This window comes from Vipera berus (genome assembly GCF_964194415.1).
Source record: "Vipera berus genome assembly, chromosome: 1".
In the NCBI taxonomy this organism is placed as follows: Eukaryota; Metazoa; Chordata; class Lepidosauria; order Squamata; family Viperidae; genus Vipera; species Vipera berus.
The window spans coordinates 218,651,393-218,672,102 of NC_138202.1; the positions used below are offsets into that span (position 1 = coordinate 218,651,393).

Below are 20,710 nucleotides of genomic sequence, written 5' to 3' on the forward strand. Positions count from 1 at the left end.
AAAAGTCTTTGTCTGGTAATTAAAAATAAATAAATGGAGCAGTCAAATGAACCATGTAATGAAAATCGTGGAAATTGGCTAGATCTCTTCCTGATAAGATCAGAGTGCTAAGAAAGAATTGCTGCTCTGTCTACCAGTAATCTGATCAAGAATCACTGTCAAATCTGTTCTCTCTGAAGAAGGAGGAAAAGATTAAATAAGAAACACAGCAGTCCAAAATAGTTATGGGAAATGGTTTTTGCTTCCTGCTATTTGATAATATTATAAGATCAAACTCAATTAGAATCCCTTTTTAAAATATATATATATATATATATATATATACTTGGTCATTTTGACAAAAGAAAAGGGGAGTATTTATAACTGTTCTGCAGCAGCCTTTCCTAATACTTTGACGCCAAAACTATTCGATCACAATTCCTATAATTCCCAGCCAGAAAATATAGTCAAGGATGATTGTTACTTTCAGCAAAATATAGAAACAGAAAATGGGAAAGGATGTTCAACATCATTCTTTTTTGAAGTGAAGGCCATATTTCTCCAAAAAAGGATCAATGGACTGCTCCTATGAGTCTTTACAATTAGGCCAACCTATGTATATAAAACTCCACTATATACATTTCACTATAACAAACAGCTATTTTAATTACTTCATCTAAGGACATTAGGATAGTATAATGACGTGTCTCAACTATCTCGATTTTATCAATATACCTAGAGAATGTTTGAGGAGAGAAGATTGCTACCAGTATGTTCATTGGTAGTATAGGAGAAGGACAGGCATAGCCTGAGGGCAGAGTCAAGAGAGGAATCAGCCTGGAATCCTTACGTTCTAACTCCAACCCCTCTTGAATTCCATTAACCCTTACTAGTGCCAATTTAGTGCTGAACGTTAGTTGACTAGATTCCTATGTATAGGCATGAGCAATAAATCAGCGTAACTAGAATTTAATGTGTGGTCTTGACTCTTCACACCTGACAGGTACTAAGCAATTGATAGATTGATCCTGGGACATCGTAGGGACAACCTTGATGACATGAAGCCCAAACCCCTTCATTTCTCTCAAAGGCTCTGAATCATCATCTCACCCTTATCCACCATCTTGCGAGGTCTCACTCTAGCTGACATGAAACAAAAGAACACAGGAATTATGTTTGCCATGTTACATATGCACACATAATTTAGGATTAGACTGTCCACATGCAAACTTGTACCACTACCTCCAACTTATAGTAAGACTCATATAATATGTACAATAGCTTATCACTGAATAGGCATGTATAGAATTGCAGTGCAACATGTACATTTTTGGTCATCGATGCCCATGCTCCTTCCACTATCAACTTACAGTGTAACACTTACATATTCTGCCAGCATTTAGAAGGTTTCAAGCATCCTGCAGCTACCTATCAAGATGGATTATTTGTTTGCTAGACTTTGGCGTATTTCTACCTGTTCTCAGAGTTTATTTAAGAGGCACACCAGATGAATTTGCATGATGCAGAAATGAACAAATAGGTGGTTCTTTCAACTTGGGCTCCAGTGACTACTGAATTTCAATTACTCCTAAAAAAGTAGTTCAGTTAAAAAAAAGGGCAATACAATTAATACCATGTTTTAGATTGCCATGCAGGGAACCTTGCCATTTGATATCTGCTTCATAATTGTGCCATTTTAAGCATCAGCATATGCTGACGTACTGGAAGGATAAACACATCAGGCTTACATGATGAGGGGGGAATATTTATTTAGCAATAAAGATTTGGAACCGCTTCATGCCCATCCCCTAATCACCTCCTCCTTTGCCCACAAATCCTTCCTTAAAGAGTCCCCTGCCAAATTCAACTGTGAAAGCCTTCCATTTCCTCTCTTCTGAACATTTGCCCAGATCATCTGTCAGGTGCAGCTAAGGAAAGGGCAACAATCTTGTGATTCTCATGTTTTCTGAAGCATTCAAAGTGTGGGGGGGAGTGGAGATTGGGGGGGGGTGAGGCAGGGAACATACACAACAGAGGCTTTCCTTATGTTGTTGCTTGACTGTTAAGGAATATATTGCTCAGTCTTCACAGTCTCCTACCTCACCCAACTTTTTTATATGTAAGTGACTTTTAATTCATTTTTTTATTTGTATCTTGCCTTTATTATTTTTACAAACAACTCAAGGTGGCAAACATATCCAACACACCTTCCTTCTCCTATTTTCCACACAACAACCGCCCTGTGAGATGAGTTGGGCTGAGAGAGAGTGACTGGCCCAAAGTCACCCAGCTGGCTTTCTTGGCTAAGGTGGAACTTGAACTCATGATCTCTTACTTTCTAGCCCAGTACTTTGGACATTATGTTTATATAAAGGCCTAGGAGCCTCACAGATTTTGCAAAATAAATATAGTGCGTGGCAACAGCCTACTGCTCTGTTTGGAAGTATACCTATTAAAAGACACCTAAAAAGGCAAAAGTCAAGTCGTAGTGCAGACAGAGATGAAGGGAACAGGTTGAGAGAATGTGGTTTAACGCACCAAGAAAGTGAATTATTCAAAGCTAAACAGAGATTTTAATCCAGGTATCAGATTATGATTAACATTTTATGATAACCCTCTAGAACAGACATGTCAAACACAAGGCCCGGGGGCCGGATCCGGCCCGCAAAGTGGTTTCATGTGGCCCGCGAAGCCATCCTGGAAACAGTGAGGGAACGGCCCCCACTGCCTTGGCCCTGGCCCAGAGACCCTCCTTCTGCCAGAGACCCTCAGATCTGTCCCACTCCTGCCCAGGCCCCCATAGGCACCCTTGATGCGAACGATGTAGAGCTGGCCATGCCCACCCAGTAGGCCATACGCACTCTAGCCATGCCCACCCAGTAGGCCACGCCCACCCTGGCCATACCCACCTGGCCCCCTGAGGGCAACCGCAATGCTGATGCGGCCCTCAATGAAATTGAGTTTGACACCCCTGCTCTAGAAAGACTGACATTGCAGTCCTAAAAACTGTTAGTTGAGAATAGATCCTACTGAAATAGATCCTTCTGACTAACTATGAAAAATATTATCCTCTCAATCAAATATACAATCACTGCCATCAATACTACGGTTTGTGTACATGGAGTTCCAGTGATGTACTATTCTTCAACAAATAACTCTTGGTCTGAATGTAGTGATGTCATTAGAACTGCTTTGGAAACCATACTTTTGAATTCAGGATCTAGAACAGGGGTAGGCAACCTTGGCTCTTTTATGAGTCGTGGACTTCAACTCCCAGAATTCCTGAGCCACAAGTCATAAAAGAGCCAAGGTTGCTTACGCCTGATCTAGAGCAATGTAGGAAAAAGTTACGCATCCAGAAAGGGAAGCTGATTTACAAGGTAGTCCAACTCCAAATCCCATTTGGTGATACTTGAGAATTAGCTGCTCCTTCTCACCTATAGATTTTATAAATGTTTCTTTGTTCCAAACGAGCAAGGAGAAGATGCAGAAATGGCTTCTGGACTTCTTCCCAACCCCTTAATAATAGGACTGCACAAGGCCACAAAACAAGGAAGGAAGACAGAGAGGGATTTGGAATGGAGGAATCAGCAACCCGCCACAGACTGATTGCATCCCCCATAGGAAAGCACTGGGGAAATTTTCCTGGATTTCTTTTCCCCACAGACCCTGGCCATATCCACCCTATTTCCAAATTTCATTTTTCTTTTGTTGGTTTCTCTTGCCACATTTGGTCCCATTTTATTCAATTTTTAAGAAAGTTGTCCCAAAGGTGCTTTTTTCAAAAGGTAACTGTACTTTGTTTTTCCTTGAAGACGTTTCGCTTCTCATCCAAGAAGCTTCTTCAGTTCTGACTGAACGGTGGCAGATGGAAGGATTTAAGTCAGAACTGAAGAAGCTTCTTGGATGAGAAGCGAAACGTCTTCTCATCCAGTTGCGCTTTCGGAAAAAAAGCACTTTTGGGACAACTATGACCTGGATGACTGACAATCTCCGTAGACATTTTTAGAAAGTTATTCTGTTGATGCAGAGACAGACGTAATTTCTTTCCAACATAAAGCTTCTGTGCTAAATTTTGTTTTGTTTGAGAGGAGATGAGGAATGACATTTGAAACAGCAGCAGTCTTCCCCCCACACATGCACACACACACATGCAGCCAGAAATGCATCTTGAAATGCTGTAGTCCTTCTTGTACATCTGTTACAGGTGCTGCAGCTGTGGGAACAGGAAATGCAAGGTATACCGGAACTCTACTTTATTGTTATAGGGCATAATAGCAGGAGAATCTTGAAAACCTATCAGAGTTTCTCTCCGATACTAAACAGAAACAGGTCAGGATTATCGTGAGGGTTTTTTTTATTACACCAGGGCTAAACTGATGTTTACTTAACACTTCCTTCCTCAAGGCTGTCTCCATATTCCCCTATATGTACACATAGATATGTATACACACGAGGAGGCCAGAATTACTATTCAGAAAGTCTTGGCATACTGGTCATATTCAGGATGCTATTTTTTGTAATTATTTAGCAGCTTCTCCTAAATAGAGGTATACACAGAACCGTGCAAGACAGATTCTTCTTTTGATCCCTAGCAAGAGACAGACCTTGAAAAAAACCCAGCCCGAAATTCTTCAGGAAAGAAAGCGGCGCTCTTGAAATCCAGTGGCAAATTCAGAGGTTTATTAATGTAAAGAGTATTTTTTAAAAAAAACTAAATAGATCGAACAGTGACTTTATACACCTTTAGTTTTATTTATTTATTTTTATTTTAATTCCATTTATATCCCGCCCTTCTCCGAAGACTCAGGGCGGCTTACAAGCTTAGCAGTAGCCTTCATTCTATGTATATGCCTGCTTATTAGGGCATATACATAGAATGAAGGCTACTGCTAAGCTTGTAAGCCGCCCTGAGTCTTCGGAGAAGGGCGGGATATAAATGGAATTAAAATAAAAATAAATAAATAAATAAATAAATAAATAAATAAATAAATAAATAAAACTAAAGGTGTATAAAGTCACTGTTCGATCTATTTAGTTTTTTTAAAAAAATACTCTTTACATTAATAAACCTCTGAATTTGCCACTGGATTTCAAGAGCGCCGCTTTCTAGTTCCCCATTGCAATTAAATCCTCTATCAGGTCAGGATTCTATTAGCTCCAAATGGATTCCTGGTGAAAAGATCCTTTCCACAGCTGCCCTTTCCACGATCTATACTTGCTCTTTATAGGACTCATAGCAGATTAGACAAGCCTTTTCTACCCAAATTCATTCCACATACATTGGTCTTCAATTCACATATTCAGCCAAAATGAACAAAATTTTTGACTATATTGGCTAATGTTTATGGGAATTGGAGAGTAATGCACCTGGACAGGTACCAGTTAAAAACAGCTTCCCTAAGCTATACATTGCTAGAAGAGACCTAGATCACTGCTGCATCTAGGACATGATAGAAATGTCCCAAGACACCTTGGTGAATTTAGAAACAGTTAAGCCCATCATGAGCATGGATGGGCTTCCAGTGTGAAACCCACCCCCCAAATTCTAAGAAATTATTTCAGAATCATTTGAGAATTCTTTTAATAACTCAAATAACTCTGAATATCTTTTTTTTTGCCAAAGTTGAGAATATTTTTGAACTAGCCAAGAGGTTTTGCCAATCGAGATCAAACTGATGGCTTGGAAAACCCTTCTTAATAGGATAACACAATTTTGGCTATTGCACATTGATCAAATTTTGCTTCCCTTTTGAACATCTAATAAATATGAGAATTATTTATTTATTTTTATTAAATGTGTAGGCCGCCTGTTCAAGGAGACTCAGAGTGGCAAATTAGGTTGCCCAGCATTCCCTGAAAGCTCCGTATCGAAACACAGGGAAAGTTCCATAGGTGACATCACCATAAGTCTATCTAGTGATATCCACAGAGCAAATGGAAAATGAAAGGATGACTCCATTCAACTGACATGCAAGGACACTTGGTGGAGGAGATGGACTGTTTGCAGAGGACTACAAGTTCCAGCCTGCAAACACACCTCTGTTTAAACTGAAATGACTGAAAGCTATGTGTTTGAACAAGAACAACAGTCTCAGATGCTGAACCAACCACCTTGTCTTCTGCTGGAAGAATACCGAAAAGGCCCAATGCTTTTTTTGATCAGACTAAATCCAGAGGCAACGGGGGGGGGGGGGGAAGTAGTCAGAAAAGGCTTACCTTTTTTGGGGGGGGCTTCGTGCCATTTCATAATCAAAGCTGTGATGCTTTCATCAGCTTCAAACTTTATTTTCCCAGAAAGCTTTTGGCAATCTTTTAGTCGCTATTTCATCATAGTTTGTTTTCAAGAGAACTTTTCTTTTCTTCCTAGTGTTTTCCCACAAGTGCAGAATCTGCTTTTTTTTTTTTTTTGGACCAACCAACCATTGATTCAGGACAGGAATTGGCTAACCAGCTTGTCATCCAAGCCTGACGTCATAGGCTAAGACAGAGTGACTGGCCGAAAGTCACCAGCTGGCTTTCATGCCTCAGGTGAGACTAGAATTCACATTTTTCTAGCTTGGTGGCTTACCTGTTAGAGAGAACTGGCTCTCAACTTAAGCTTTCCCTTTCTTTCCTTAATACTCAAAAGCATCGGGAATAAAGAGCCTTGGTGGAGCAGTGGGCTAATGCCTCCTTAAGTAACACCAGCTGCCTGCAATTAGTGCAGGTTCGAGTCCCACCAGGCTCAAGGTTGACTCAGCCTTCCATCCTTCCGAGGTAGGTAAAATGAGGACCCCGATTGTTGGGGGCAATTAAGCTGACTTTGTAATAATGCCGCTTGGTGTGTGTGTGTAAGCCCTAACAAGCAGGCATATACATAGAATGAAGGCTACTGCTAAGTTTGTAAAGCCGCCCTGAGTCTTCGGAGAAGGGCGGGATATAAATGGAATTAAATAAAAAATAAATAAAAATAAAGAGCCTTGGCACTTACCTTTGCTTCATCATTAATGTCCCAAGTGAAGGAGATGGCATTATAGGCTATCTCTTCAATATTGTTTATGGTGTTAAAGCTCTCCTTATAATCAGCTGTTGACAACATAAAGGAGGGAAAATATATTAAAATAGCTTAGTTGACTGACAAACACAGACACAAATTAGGCAGTCGTTTTTCTTCTGAACTGTCTTAAGAGAAGACAAAAGAAATCTAAATGATTCTCTGGGCACCCCTTTAAGTTTTGTTTTTTTAAGTACACTGCAAGAAATGAAATTAAGAAATAGCAAAGAAGACAGGCAATACCTGCTACCTTGGTCATGCCCTCAATTTTGCTTGAAAAAATGCTAGCCAGCACAACTAGGATATATTGCTCTTCATAAAAACTTATAATAAAGGAAGATTTGCATGTGTGTCTGCCTTTAAGTGCTAATCCCCACTTTTATTTACAAGAGAGAGAAAAATTGACTGCAACCCAGCCTTCAAACCAAAGGAGCTGGAAATGGGCCAATGACAGCTTGGCTGTACGCAAATGGGTATCTGTAATGTCATCTTTCATCTCCTTGCCCAAACTGTACCTAGGGCTTGACGCCTGCCAGTGTCTCAATCTTAGAACCTGTTTAGCAACCTCAAAGTGTCCTTTCAGATCTCTGACTAAGAAGCCATAGCAGCTTTGTTCATGTGAAGAGTGTCTTTCCCTCTGCACCGAGTAACAATTTCTAATCCATACATTTGTAGGGCCAAGAAGCTCCAGGGTTGATGGCATGAACTACAGGCAACATTGAGGCCAGAGGGGTTTTGGGGATAAGAATTTTTTTTTTAAAAAAAATGTTCTTTTGGGGAAGAGGGACAGAAGAAAAAGAGGATTCTAAGAAGCGATGACTGAAAATGTAATGAAGTTCAGAAAATACGATTATTCAAACTTCTGCAATGTTCAGATACGATAAACTTAATATAGGCAGATACTGCAGCACAAAGCCCTAACAGCCATGGCCACTTCTATTTGAGCAACCTTGCAACCATCTGCTTGAAACACAGTCCACCCCATGAACCATTCTCCAGCTTTTAGCATTAGATTCGTTTCAACGTCCCTTGCAAGTTCAAACTTCTGTTACTCAACTATGGATCCATTTGACCAAACGATTGGTCGGTCAATTGACCGAGCAACAGAGATTTGTATATTGGTTTAAATCTGTAATTCTCTCCAAACTGAGATGTTCTGATGGCCAGTTGGATTTCCATCAAAACCCCAAAAGAGGGGCAGACAAGATTGGAAGCCACGGAAAGCATTGACTGAAGATGGTCCTGAGCTCACAAGCAAACGCAACACCTGAAACCTGCTAAGTTGAGTTTTGGCACCTGCTGCTTGAGAGCTTCTTACCTATGTCAATGCACCTTTGTTTAGCTGTGTGTTGCCTGGAGTGCCAGTACTTCCAGTGCCTGAGCTGATCCTCCCGGCTTTTGTCCTCAGCAAATACAACCATGATGACACTCTGCAAAGAAGAGGAAAGAGAAAGGCGGGGGGGGGGGGGAGAGGAGAAAACCTTGATTAAAAGCAAAGCCATATGGTGAGAGTGGCAGAGGGGGTGGGAGTCCCTGTTTTTTGCTGAAGGGTGGACAGCAACTACCTAGGACTAGCAACTCTGGAAAATTATCTCTGCCATCTGTATTGGTGGGCTCTGAGGGACAAGTGAAGTGAACTTTCCAAGTTGAGAAGAACAAGCTTCTCAGATTTGACGAGGACAGTAGCAGCCGCAAGGAATTAACCATGAAGGGTGCCCTGAAAGCCAGGGAAAAGGCTATAACGCTTCCTCTTTCTTTTATTCAGAACAGCAACACCTTTCTTTTAAAAATCTCACAGGCTGAAAAATAACGTTCTGGAGGTAGGATCTACAACAGCAGCAAAAGCAAATATCTTCAGACAATAACATTTCAAGATATCAAAACTTGGAATAGTTTTAGGAAGCACCATAATCATAAGTAGGATGATGGTATTTCAAGATGTTCCCTACATTCTTCCAAAAGGAAGGAAGAACCACTATTTAAGTCTGGTTCATTATAAGATCATAATCAGTTACATGTTTTTGCAAAATTAAACCAGCCCAGCCACAAAAATTTGCCATTGTTCATGATTTCATACTTTTTCAAGGAGAGGTGTTTTGATGTATGTGAATATCATGAATGAAGAAGGTAGTAATTATTTGTCAGCCTGATCTACCTAATGACCACTGTAAAGAGCATAAAGAAAGAATTGTGCACATCTGGTCCAAAAACTATTGGGCTAATTCGGATTAGCACTACAGACTGTAAGCAAAAAAACTGTCTTTATATTCTAAGGAAAAACTAAAAAGAGGAGAATTAAGTTGATGGATCAGATTAAAGTCAATTGAGAACAGTCATGGATTATTTATAGTCCTACAAATTATGGGTAGACCATAAGAAGTTTGGGTCATCTACAAACGAATCATCTCCCCTTTTGCACACCAGAAATGCTGTTACAAGCCTTTCCCATTAGTTTCTTTCCTACACACTTTCTTTAATCATAACTCACTCTAACTTTACTGATGGGTTGATGGATTCTTTCAGCACCACTAATTTCCTTCAGTGTAATGGGATAAAACTGGCCCTTGTTTAGATAAGTCATCGTATTATCTCCTGGCTTCTGCCGAAGTGATTTTGAAGCTTCCAACGTATATTCAAAGTTGTTCCTGGAAAAAGTCAGAACAGGAAGTTTTACAAACAACTTATTTCATGAAGTCATCCAAACATAACAATCCCAATGCGCTAGATGTTAGAGCGGAAGACCAAAGAGTGGGACTGACCATAAATTGCAGATATGTGAGAAATGCAGGAGGATTGGAAATATAAAATGACACCTTCCCCATGAATGAGGTAGAGAGTTTGCAGAATTTAAAAATGCCACCAGAAGTATCTAGAATTTGGTACTCTGATATAAAAATCTGATGTATCTTGATTGCTCAACTGCTGTGAAAGTATTACGCTCGCTAATCTACACTTGGGTTACAGTATTTTATATTTGGGTAGGATGAGAAAAAAATACTGCATACAAAGTAATAAGAGTAAAATAATAACATTTATATAATGCTTTCGAAGCGCCTCGTTTTCATTGTCTGGTTAAAAGAGCCTCTCCACTTTCCCCCAACTCTCCCCCCAACTCGGAGACACTCTGATTAAAGCCACAAAAAGAGTGCCTGAGACCCACTAATGTGCTTGTGGTAGAAGCGTTTTCTGATTCACAGCTCACTTTCTGTGGCACACCAAGAGAGCAATGAAATACACTTCCACAGACTCAGTATTAATCCACCTGCTTTTCTTTGCGAGGCCACACAGCTTTACAATCTGCAACGCCAAACTTTTAAGTTTCGAGCCAGGGATGGAAAAGTACCTCGTTTTACCTATTCTTGTGTACATTTTCTGATTCAAGTGATATTTCCAAAAGGATTATGGGAGGAATGGTCAAATCTTCCCACTCAGGGCTTCCATCATTTCACACACAGAGCATGAGCAAGAGGACCGAACAAATCTGAGGTGTGCCAAGAGAAGCTTGCAGAGCATCAGAACCCAGCTATGGTGTAAGAGCTAAATTTGCAGGAAAATACAATTACCCAGTAATGCTTTCAAATACATAGTCTTCAGAATTCACATTGGCCATCCGAAGATTCAGTTCAGAAGGGAAAAAAACCTGGAGATATTCATTAAGATTTCAGACAAACAGCCTTTTTAAAATAGTACTTCAGCAATACATTTATCATTAATAGACTATTTGTTGACATCCATAATTCAGATATAAAACAAGCTTAGGATAGAACCAGGTAACCCATGTATCACACTAACATAATTTGCTCACATTCAAGTTGAGTGAGCCACATCCTGTAAAATGAGCCATGTTCTCTTGCTAGCAATTTCATACCGTACAGAAGATGCTTTTGTTTTAAATTTAGAATTATATACCCATATCCAGCCTGAAAAAAAAATCTTCTGTTTCTAATCCACTGGACTGAAATTTCAGGTTTACATAAGATTTAAATAGGAACTTGATATCCCTGTACAGATTAGTAAGTAGATTCAAAATCAGAAGGGAGAGGAGAAGGAATGTCATTGTTATTTATTCTCAGAGCTTTTGAGTAAGTTTCTGCTTTTAAGATGGTCAACATTCAAGTAGCCAAAATTCTAAAATCTGCATTTTTAAACTTTTTCCAACATAATCTCATTATGTTTACTCAGAATCTATAGTGATTATCTTACATGAATGTCTATAGCAGAGTCTAAGAGCCAAGGTTGCCTACCCCTGGTCTGGACAATGAACAGGAACAAAGGGATGACATCTGGTTCATCAAAGTTCTTATAATTATTCCCATCTATTATTTTGTTAAGAAAAATCCTATTGCTTTTCCTGTTTTTATGATTTATATAGCCATAATTTGCAACAGTAAGAACTTATTTTCATAATTCTCTGGAAGGCCAATGGTCTACTCAAGATCACATTCCAATGTTATGTTATGTGGCTTTTCTTCATCACTACAGAAGACCCAGTTCTAGGCAAAGAACACCCATAAGCAAAAGATGCCGGCAATTTCTGTACCTCTTGCACGCCTTCTTTAAAAGACTCTGAGAAGGTGGAATCAGGAGTACGTCGCTGGGAATTTTGAGGCTGGCTGTTGGTGCTAAATTGGTCAGTGTTGAGGCTCCGATCTAAAGTCACCACCCTTTCAGGTGCTTCTGGATGATAGACATTTGGAGGAATGCCCACAGTAAAATTATGTGACTGAGTTTCTGTCTTGATTGAATGGGTGGGCATAGATGCAATGGAGACTGTGACTGTAGTATCTGGAGTTGTCAGGTGCCCCCTTTTGTCAATGCCCATTTGGGAACTGTGTGGAAGGACAATATTCAAAGGCATGTTTTTCAAGACTTGCACTCTGTTCTCCCCAGCAGAAATAAGTGACTGTTCCGTCAGATTTGGCATACTGTTCCTAAACAAACAAGAGAACTGATTGAGTGGTAGATTAAGTGTATGGCAGAAAGAACCAATTTCAAGAGGAGAAAAGCTAATGCTGAACCATTCTTCTATGAATGATTCTCTATTGCTACCAGTGAGCAAAAAACTAATCTAGACAACAGAAATATTAAGCACTTAGGGAATATATCTGACCCTTCCACTATTTCTTCTCCTTTTTTATTTTCTTCAGTCTAGAAATAAGGGGGCAAAACAGATGCATACAATCTTTCTTTCAAACTTAGCATTTTTGAATATTGGGGTAAGTCCTTTGCCCTCTTTGACCAGTGATTGTCTTTTAGTCCCTGTAATCTCTCACAAATTTCTTAGCACCATCCTATAGTTGGTATGTCTAGCTTGAGGCTTTACACTAGCAGTTGTATTCACAAAACACACATTTTCATTAGAGTTCAAGTATCTCAAGTATAGACCAAACAGGCAAATTTATTATTATTATTATTATTATTATTATTATTATTATTATTATTATTATTATTATTATTATTATTATTATTATTATTATTATTATTGATCTGTAGTGATAATCTGGACAAAAAATATGAATGACTTTTGGGAGATGCCTAGTGTTTGAATTTTCCAATAATTTATTCTTTTTGAAATACCCAAGTTTAAGCCACACACTTCTTTATTTGATGTTAATCTACCTATATTAAGCCGAGAACAAGAGTAGAGTGACATTTGCATTATTTCTGCATAAACTCAAGCTTTAAATGACTCGAAAAAGTCTTTCACTGGATTCATATCTTGCACTAATTAAACCATAACTTGGTTGATTGGTTTTGCCATACAATAATGTGACTTGCTAACACAATTATTGCAGCTAATCAATTTGTATAAGCCAAGATATTTTGATTTAATCAACAGCTGAGGGTAAACAAAATATCGGTGTCAACTCAGTATAAAAAAACCCAAATCTCAATGTAGTTAAAAATTATTCATTTCTTTAAAAAGGATCCTAGCTTAAAACATGTATATACACATTTCAAAACTGAATACTGAACCTTTTTCCATGATCTTGATCAGACTGGTCTACATCTGGTTTCACTGCAGAAGTTCTCCTTTCCCGGGGAACCTTAGAATATGAAACGTATCAATTACTTTATTAAAAGAACAAAAACTAAGCACAATTTTTAGATTATTGACAACTACTGGAATACACTGTATCACAAATACATTTTGAAAGCATAAGCATTTGGCTTGGAGATACCAGCTAAAAACAGTCTTGTTTCAAAGCTAACAACTTCAGAACTGCTTTATCATCTGAATAGGAGATAATGGCCAAGACATTCTATTTGGTATATCTCCTATTTCAGTTTAACATTTGTTTTTAAGGCATGATGCTAAATATTGTAGTAATTCTACAGTCTAAAAAAAATAAGAATGAATAACGATCACAGCTTTAGTAAACATGAAGTAGATTATCTGTACTGTAACAACATTTTTTTACAAAGCAATTTGCTTGTTAGCTCAGTATCCTCCAGCATGGAAATCTGCTGTATCAGCAACACCTTTGCATCCAAACATTTTTGTCTGCTAAACACAAACCATATAAATGACAGTGGGAACACCCTCTTTAAGCAACTATTTGTCAAAAGGACAAGAATGTTGTACAAAATGGCTTTAAGCACAACTTAGCAAATCAGAGGGGGGGGTGTTTGTGTGTGTGTGTGTGTGCGCGCGCGTGCGTGCGTGCGTGCAGTCCTATGCGAATCAAGAATCACTGGAAAAATACAGACTCAACTTGTTGGCTTGTAAGTCAACCACAATTCACCTTGGAATCAGAACATAGAATTTTCAGGGTTGGTCTATATGTTTCAGAAATTCTGTGTTGAAACTCCAGGTTCAGTATATTAAAAGATGTGATGGTGATGGTGATGGTGATGATGATGATGATAACAATTAGACCATTGAATCCCTAAGGATTCTTGGCAGTTTAGAGATAAGACACACAAGAAACTATGCATAATAATCATACATATGCATGATAATCATACATATACACTGCTTTGATTTAATATACAAATACTGCAAAATTAAATTAACCAAACCAAAGCAAACCAAAATGAAAGAAAGCCCCAAATGCCTTTACAAGAGCTCCCTTCAGTCTGGCAGTTAGTTCTGAAGAGAGATCAGTACTCCTACTTGGGTTTGGCTTAAGGAGGAGAGAAAAGTAGGTAAAGGTAAAGGTTTCCCTGTCCAGCCGTGTCCAATTCTAGAGTGCGGTGCTCAAATATTTAGGTCTTAATAGGAACACGAGGCTGACAGAAGCCCATACAATTTTCCATTGCTAACCCCTGCATGAAGAATGCAAATTAAATCCAAGCAGTCCGAAGCTTCCATGAGCTACCTTGTAGTAGTCATACAAGAGGCCCAAAGCAGCTGCACTGTCCTCATCCCCATTGATGCTCATCATGGCTTTGGTAGCTGCTGTAAGGGGGTTTTCAAGAAAGGATTTCCAGGCTTCATCCTCACTAGTGTATGGTCGTCTTTGGGAATAGAGGGTATCATTCTGAAGAACCAAGACAGGCCTTTTGCTTAAGAGAGAGAAAGAAAGAGAGAGAGAGAGAGAGAGATTGAACAAAATACAATTACCAGTACAAATAAGTTGAACACAAACTTTGATTGGCATCCAGAAGGTAAAGTACTTCCACCACCCATTAAAGCTGTGTGTCAGACTATAGTGCCAGTGACCACACGTAACTAGAATCTAGGAGATATGAGTTGTCTTACACGCTACGCCAAAATGGTTAGATTCAAACTTACCCAAAACAAACCACATTATGACTTAGGATGAAATGTTGGATGACAATCTGAAGGGTACCCATTCTCTGACCCATCAACTTTAACTGGCATGGTCTGACTTCATTCACAAATAAACACAACATTTTGTAAGCTGTGCATATCTTGCATATTAAATTAACAACTTACACCTTCTTGGCCAGGCTCAATTCATTCTGCAGCAAGGCCATAGCACACAAAGACACTCAGAGGCTGTTTCCCAGCTATGGAACTTGGCGTTCAACTTTATTATTATACAATGTAGAGTATTACTATCCCAATTCTACTTTTTAGGAATGCAAGGAGGCAGAAGATTTTCATTTTCATTAGCTTTTGATGATCAAAATTTAGAAATTGTACACAGTGACTTAAGAATGTTGATCCCATTCCTTTTTCAATGTTCCTCTGGGCTGTGAAACTGCAAGTTTCACGTGCACTGGAATTTCAGTATTCCCCATCATCCTGATCAGCCAAAATTAATATTGGAGGGATTTGTAACCTGTTGTACATTCAAAAATTGATTTGGTCTTGGAATGAGCCACCAATGAACATCAGATTGGGCCATGACAAAAAGAGGAATTTAATATCATTATTTAGATATGACACAGTTAGTATGATTATCACCATTATGCTTCATCATTTTCCACTTTGGCCTGTTAAAAATTTCAAATTTGGTGACAATTTCTGGAGGAGTTCTGCTTACTGTACCCAAATGAGAAGGACAGACAGCCCTAGGGCCTTGCTTGCACACCCCCTGACTTAAGAGATGTCTTATGTGCTTTAAAGGATATAAGGACCTACTGGTATTTGCCTGACATCAAATCAGATAATTAGTCAAGACCTCCCAGTCACGCCTGGGGATTTGATCTACAGGTAGATAACAGGTATAATAATATGTAAGAGACATTTGTTTTTACAATACATTAGTATCTTCCATTAAGTTTAAAACTTAAAGTCAACATATTTATAGAAAAAGCTTGAGAGGAGTTACTTTTTGTAGAACAAGTAATGCGAACTTGAAAAGCAAAAGGCAAACAAAAGGCAAATCTGTATTTTAAAAATATCAATTTTTGATTTCTATGTTTTGGATAGAGTCCCAAAGCTTTCTCTCCTCTGGTAAGCTAGAACACAGCAATTCAGAGCTACCTGTAGCCTGACCAGTGCTGGATACAGTCCTCTCGCACTGTATTGTGGTTTGGTATGCTGGCCTGACAGCCGCGGATAGGCAAGTATTGCAGAGGGTGGTGAGCACAGCACAAGATATTGTGGGCTGTTCCCTGACACCACTGGATGACCTCGCCAGGGCTCGCTGCCTTGGAAGAGTGAGGAAAATTCTCAGGGACGACTCACACCCTAGACGGTATCTCTTTACTCTCCTACCATCAGGTAGGAGATATAGGAGTATAGCCAGCTGTACCAACAGGCTGAAGAACAGCTTTTATCCATGGGCTGTCAGGCTCGTGAATGGGAAATAATTTTATAATTTTATGTATGATTGACTTGCGAGGCCGGTGTGTTGTGCAATTAGCTCACGTGGTGTAACAAGATGGTGGGTTTGTTGTCACTGTGAGTTGGGGGGGGCACGAAGGGAGACTCAGCCAATCTCAATGTATACATGGTTGTACTTTGACAATAAAGTCATATAAGTCCCATAATAAATAAATAAATAAATAAATAAATAAATAAATAAATAAATAAATAAATAAATAAATGGTTCATTCATATCTCCTCTAGCCAGCAATCTTATCCCTATCAACTGAAACTGTGTAGAAAACAGTGTGAAAGGCAACACCATTTTTTGCCCTCGAAAAAGGGCCCAATTCAAGCAAGACTTTTATTTCTGGTGACTCAGATTGATTAAACTCAGTGAATTGTCTATTTCTTATTTCAGCATGCACACTTATTTATCTATTTGTTTGATTTCTATAGCTGTCCAGAGTCAAGTTGGTTAAGTTGGGCGGCTATAGAAATCGAATGAATGAACAAACAAACAAGCCAACAAACAAACATTGTGTGTAGAAGGAAACTTGCACAGAGTAAGGCCCACTATCTAAAGGTTTTCTTTGGCTAGAAAATATGTTTAAAATATTCAACACAGAATTTTTTAGGTAATTTCTAAAATGCTGCTTATCCAATATCTGCTTTGTCCCAGCAGATGAGATAATACTGCTTGAGCTGGCTTTAAACCAGTTAAAACACAGTTTGTCCTTGAGTGTGCACAAGATTTAGTATTTAAGACAGAATCAGTTTTGCTTCTTATGATATATTTCTGGGAGGGGTGGAACCACATGTAACCATAAGAAACTATCAGTCTTGAAGCAAAAGTAGCAGAAACTTACAATGGACACTATTTTCTGTCAGGCACTGATGTTGGGAACTATAATTCCCACAATACCAAGCCAACAATCCTCAATTATCTAAATGCCACCTGGCTGGAGAAAATGAATCTCACTCTTGATCACACATGCCCCCCCCCCTTTTTTTAAAAAGTATAAAATATGGCTCAGATGACAGAATTGTTGGTTTCATAATTCGCTGAATAACCATTTCCACAAAGTACTCATAAAGGATTCCACATCAACTTGTAGACTAATAATAATATCAAGAGGAATACCACAAGGCTCCAGCTGTCCAATCTTTTTATTAACAACTTGGACCCAGATGATTATCATATTTCCAGATGGCCCAAACTAGAAGTAGTTAACAATTGAGAAGAGGAAGAGAAAAGACCTAGTCACACTTGAACAATGGGCCAAAACAAACAATACATTAATTGGGAGATTTGCGAAATCCCAAAGCTAGGGAGTAATAAGAAAAGGTGTAAGTATAGGATGGGGAGCACCTGGCTTGGTAGTAGTCTATTTGAAAAAAATATTTAGGTATTCTATAGAAGATTACAAGTTGAACAAGCCAATAGTTGTAATGAGGCTGCTAAGAAAGCAAACGCTATTTTGGGATAGATTAACACAGAGTCCAGAAGCAAAGAATAGAGCACAGGAAGAAATTGTCCCAATCTGCTCTGCTTTGCTTAGATAACATTGAAATAGCTTGTTGTTCTTGGCACTGTGGTCTAAAAAGGATTTTCAACAAATGAGGGGATTCAGAAAAGGGCAACCAAAATGGTGAGAGAATGAGAAATCAGGTTCTGCAAGGAACTACCTACATATGTTTGCCTGCAGAAGAGAAGACTGAGGAGAGGATTGTCATACTGAGGAAGAAGTAGAATTGTTGCTGTTGGCCTAGGGGACAACGATCGGAACCAACGGCTTCAACCTCACAGATTCAGGGTACATAATTAGGAGGAGTTTCCTACCGTCAGCCAGCAGAACAGCCCATTTCATGGACTGGTATATTCTCCTTTAGAGAAGCAGTCTGAGCATCCATTTGTGCAAAGTGCTTCAGCAGCAAGGCAGAATAAAATAACCTCTGAAGTCCTTTTCAATTCTATCATTCAAACTTTCAGATTAAAGAACAAGAACTGCTGGATTTGCTCTGGGCTATAATTTCTGTAAGGAAAGGACAGAAAATCACCTAGAGTTCTCTGAAGTTTGCAATCGATTGGACAGAATTTATTTCTGAATTGCTTGATTTATATGGGGATGGAAGCCAGTGAGTTCCGCTCTTAACTGAAAGAGAGATGTGGTCCCCACTGCTCCATAGGGCAATCGTGTGGGATTTCACACAGGATATATTTTCCTCCCACATTACTCATGTAGTATGTTCATGAAAATACTTAGCAGAGATACCTAAAAAAGCTGAGGCATGGTATAATATTTACCATTCTCTTCCAGTAAATCCCAAATGAAACAATAGATTTAGGTATTTTAGTGACCAGCTGGATTAAGCCAAATTATGTAACCTGGTTACACAGCCTAAGGGGCATTCTGGGATTTATCCCCATACCTAAAATCTAAATAATGCCTGTCAAGCAAAATAGTTTTTTCCACCTTCACCTGTTTTACCATTTATACACTCTTCTGCAAAATAAGGATTTGTCCTATTAAAAATCCACAGGTAACTTCTAGAACAGGCTACTGCTCTTGAAAGAGCTGAGAAGTTTCATTCAGTCCACCTAGTTGTGAATTGTCACTGTCTTCAAAATCCATGTTTTACAAGTCCTAAAATAGCTAAAATTTTAATTCCATGACGAAAATCTAGGTTCTAATGGTTACTTTTAAAATCCTAGTAGGACTATGTAGAGATCTGCCTTTGAAGCATGGCCTGGAATGTGTGTAGGTGTGCATGTTAGGCCAGTCAGAATTTCCTTAAATCAAAAGCATATTTTACTGGGATTGTATGTCTGCCAGTGTGTGTGCCTGTGGAAAGACACAGTTTCTTTAAGTAGCTGCTGACAGGTGCAATGTGTATTCCAAATCACCTTTTCTTTGTTAAATCCAGAAATTAGCACAGCTCTAAATTCTTTATTTTGTGGGACCATGACTTTATACATGTACCTTTTTACTACATCATCCTGTCTGGACATCTATTTGTTTTATAATCACATCAAATATATTGAAAGGGTGCCTTCATTGGCTGAAATTAGACTGGCATCACCAAAAACAGATTTTCTCTAATGGCAACAAGAATAGGTTAGAAATGGGGTACATTTTAACCAGTTGTCAGCGACTGAAAACATCAGACAAGATTTTGATTCCGCAGGGTAAATGCAGTTGTTGCTTTCCATCCTCTTTCTCTACTAATTCCTTTGCCTGCCTAATTTTCTCCCTAATCTATTATATCAGGGCTCTTCAACCAGTGGTACGGGTACCACCTGTGGTACATTGGCACCTGGCAGGTGGTACACGACCATCCTAGAAAAGTGGTAGCGAGGGAGGGGAATGAGCTGAACCGGTGGCAGCACCGCACAAGCCTAAGCAAGAGATGGCTGGAGCTGCAGGGCTGTCAGGGCTCAGCGGAAGCTGGAGCTCGGTGCTGATCCCGGTGCTTCTGCTGAGCCCAGAAGCACCAATCAGCTGGAATGTTGCATCATTAACAGGTCTTGTGATTTACATTCAGATGCTTGGCAACTGATTCATATTTATGACAGTCACAGTGTCCCATGGTCATGTAAAGTGACCAAAATCTGCTGCAACCACCCAGAAGAGGGAGGGAAATAAAAACCAAGCACCCCCCCACCTCAACAGAAATGCTCACAACAATGAAAACCTCGGACAGGAGGAAGAGCGCCACTGGATGGGCAGGCTCGGCTGTGGCTTGGGGGGCACTTTTTCCAGTGCCATTGTAACTTCGAACAGTCACTAAACGAACTGTTGTAAGTCGAGGACTACCTGTACTTCATCACTTTTTTCCTCTTTTTTTTGGTCATCACGTTTTTGACACCTTGGTAGGCGACTGGTAGTACTCAGATGTTGCCATATCCTAAAAGTGGTACAATGGGTGAAAAGGTTGAAAAGCCCTGTATTATATGGCCAAACTAAAATTCTACTTGCTCCTGAAGTCAAGGCAGGTCCAGCATTTACAGGTTGTTCTGCTATATTTAATGGAACACTTAAGATTACCCAGTTTACTGTTGACGTCCTTCATCTGGAAGGTCTGCCCATACAGTCATGAAGGATTCCCAAAATGTGTGTGAAATTCTGTGCAACACTTTCTACTTAATTCCCCCCCTTATCCTCGAACAAAGAGCCATGAATAATATGCATGATTTCTCTAGCAGATTAAAACTGCCCTCATCTACATAGCAACCACCCAGTGATTAGTAGATGTTGCACCAAGATTATGCGCCTGCTTGAAGTCTCCTATCTTCCTATGCAAGCTGTTGTAGTTTAGTAATAAATTTAGGATTAATTCAGCCCAAAGAGTACAGGACAGTTTTATTATTCCTACAACTTCAACAAAAAAAGTAATCCATGTCTAAAAGACACCTGCATATGAAATATTTTGATGGACACTAGTCTGCCAAATAGGTATAATTGAAAATG

At 39.2% G+C, this 20,710-nt stretch overlaps 1 protein-coding gene across 3 annotated transcripts in view; it reads right to left on the reverse strand.

Annotated features, from left to right (window-relative positions):
• GRHL1 (grainyhead like transcription factor 1) overlaps window positions 1–20,710 on the reverse strand; it is a 65,981-nt gene that overhangs the window by 38,674 nt on the left and 6,597 nt on the right. For 2 of the 3 annotated variants that reach the window (XM_081313693.1, XM_081313692.1), the window contains exons 2-8: window positions 14,338–14,524; window positions 12,992–13,062; window positions 11,556–11,946; window positions 10,579–10,655; window positions 9,504–9,660; window positions 8,334–8,445; window positions 6,953–7,047 (exon numbers count right to left, since the gene is read on the reverse strand). In XM_081313693.1, coding sequence (XP_081169819.1) covers window positions 6,953–7,047; window positions 8,334–8,445; window positions 9,504–9,660; window positions 10,579–10,655; window positions 11,556–11,946; window positions 12,992–13,062; window positions 14,338–14,524 — 1,090 coding nt within the window. The remainder of the gene's footprint in view (window positions 1–6,952; window positions 7,048–8,333; window positions 8,446–9,503; window positions 9,661–10,578; window positions 10,656–11,555; window positions 11,947–12,991; window positions 13,063–14,337; window positions 14,525–20,710) is intronic. The other variant, XM_081313694.1, reaches the window with a different exon arrangement.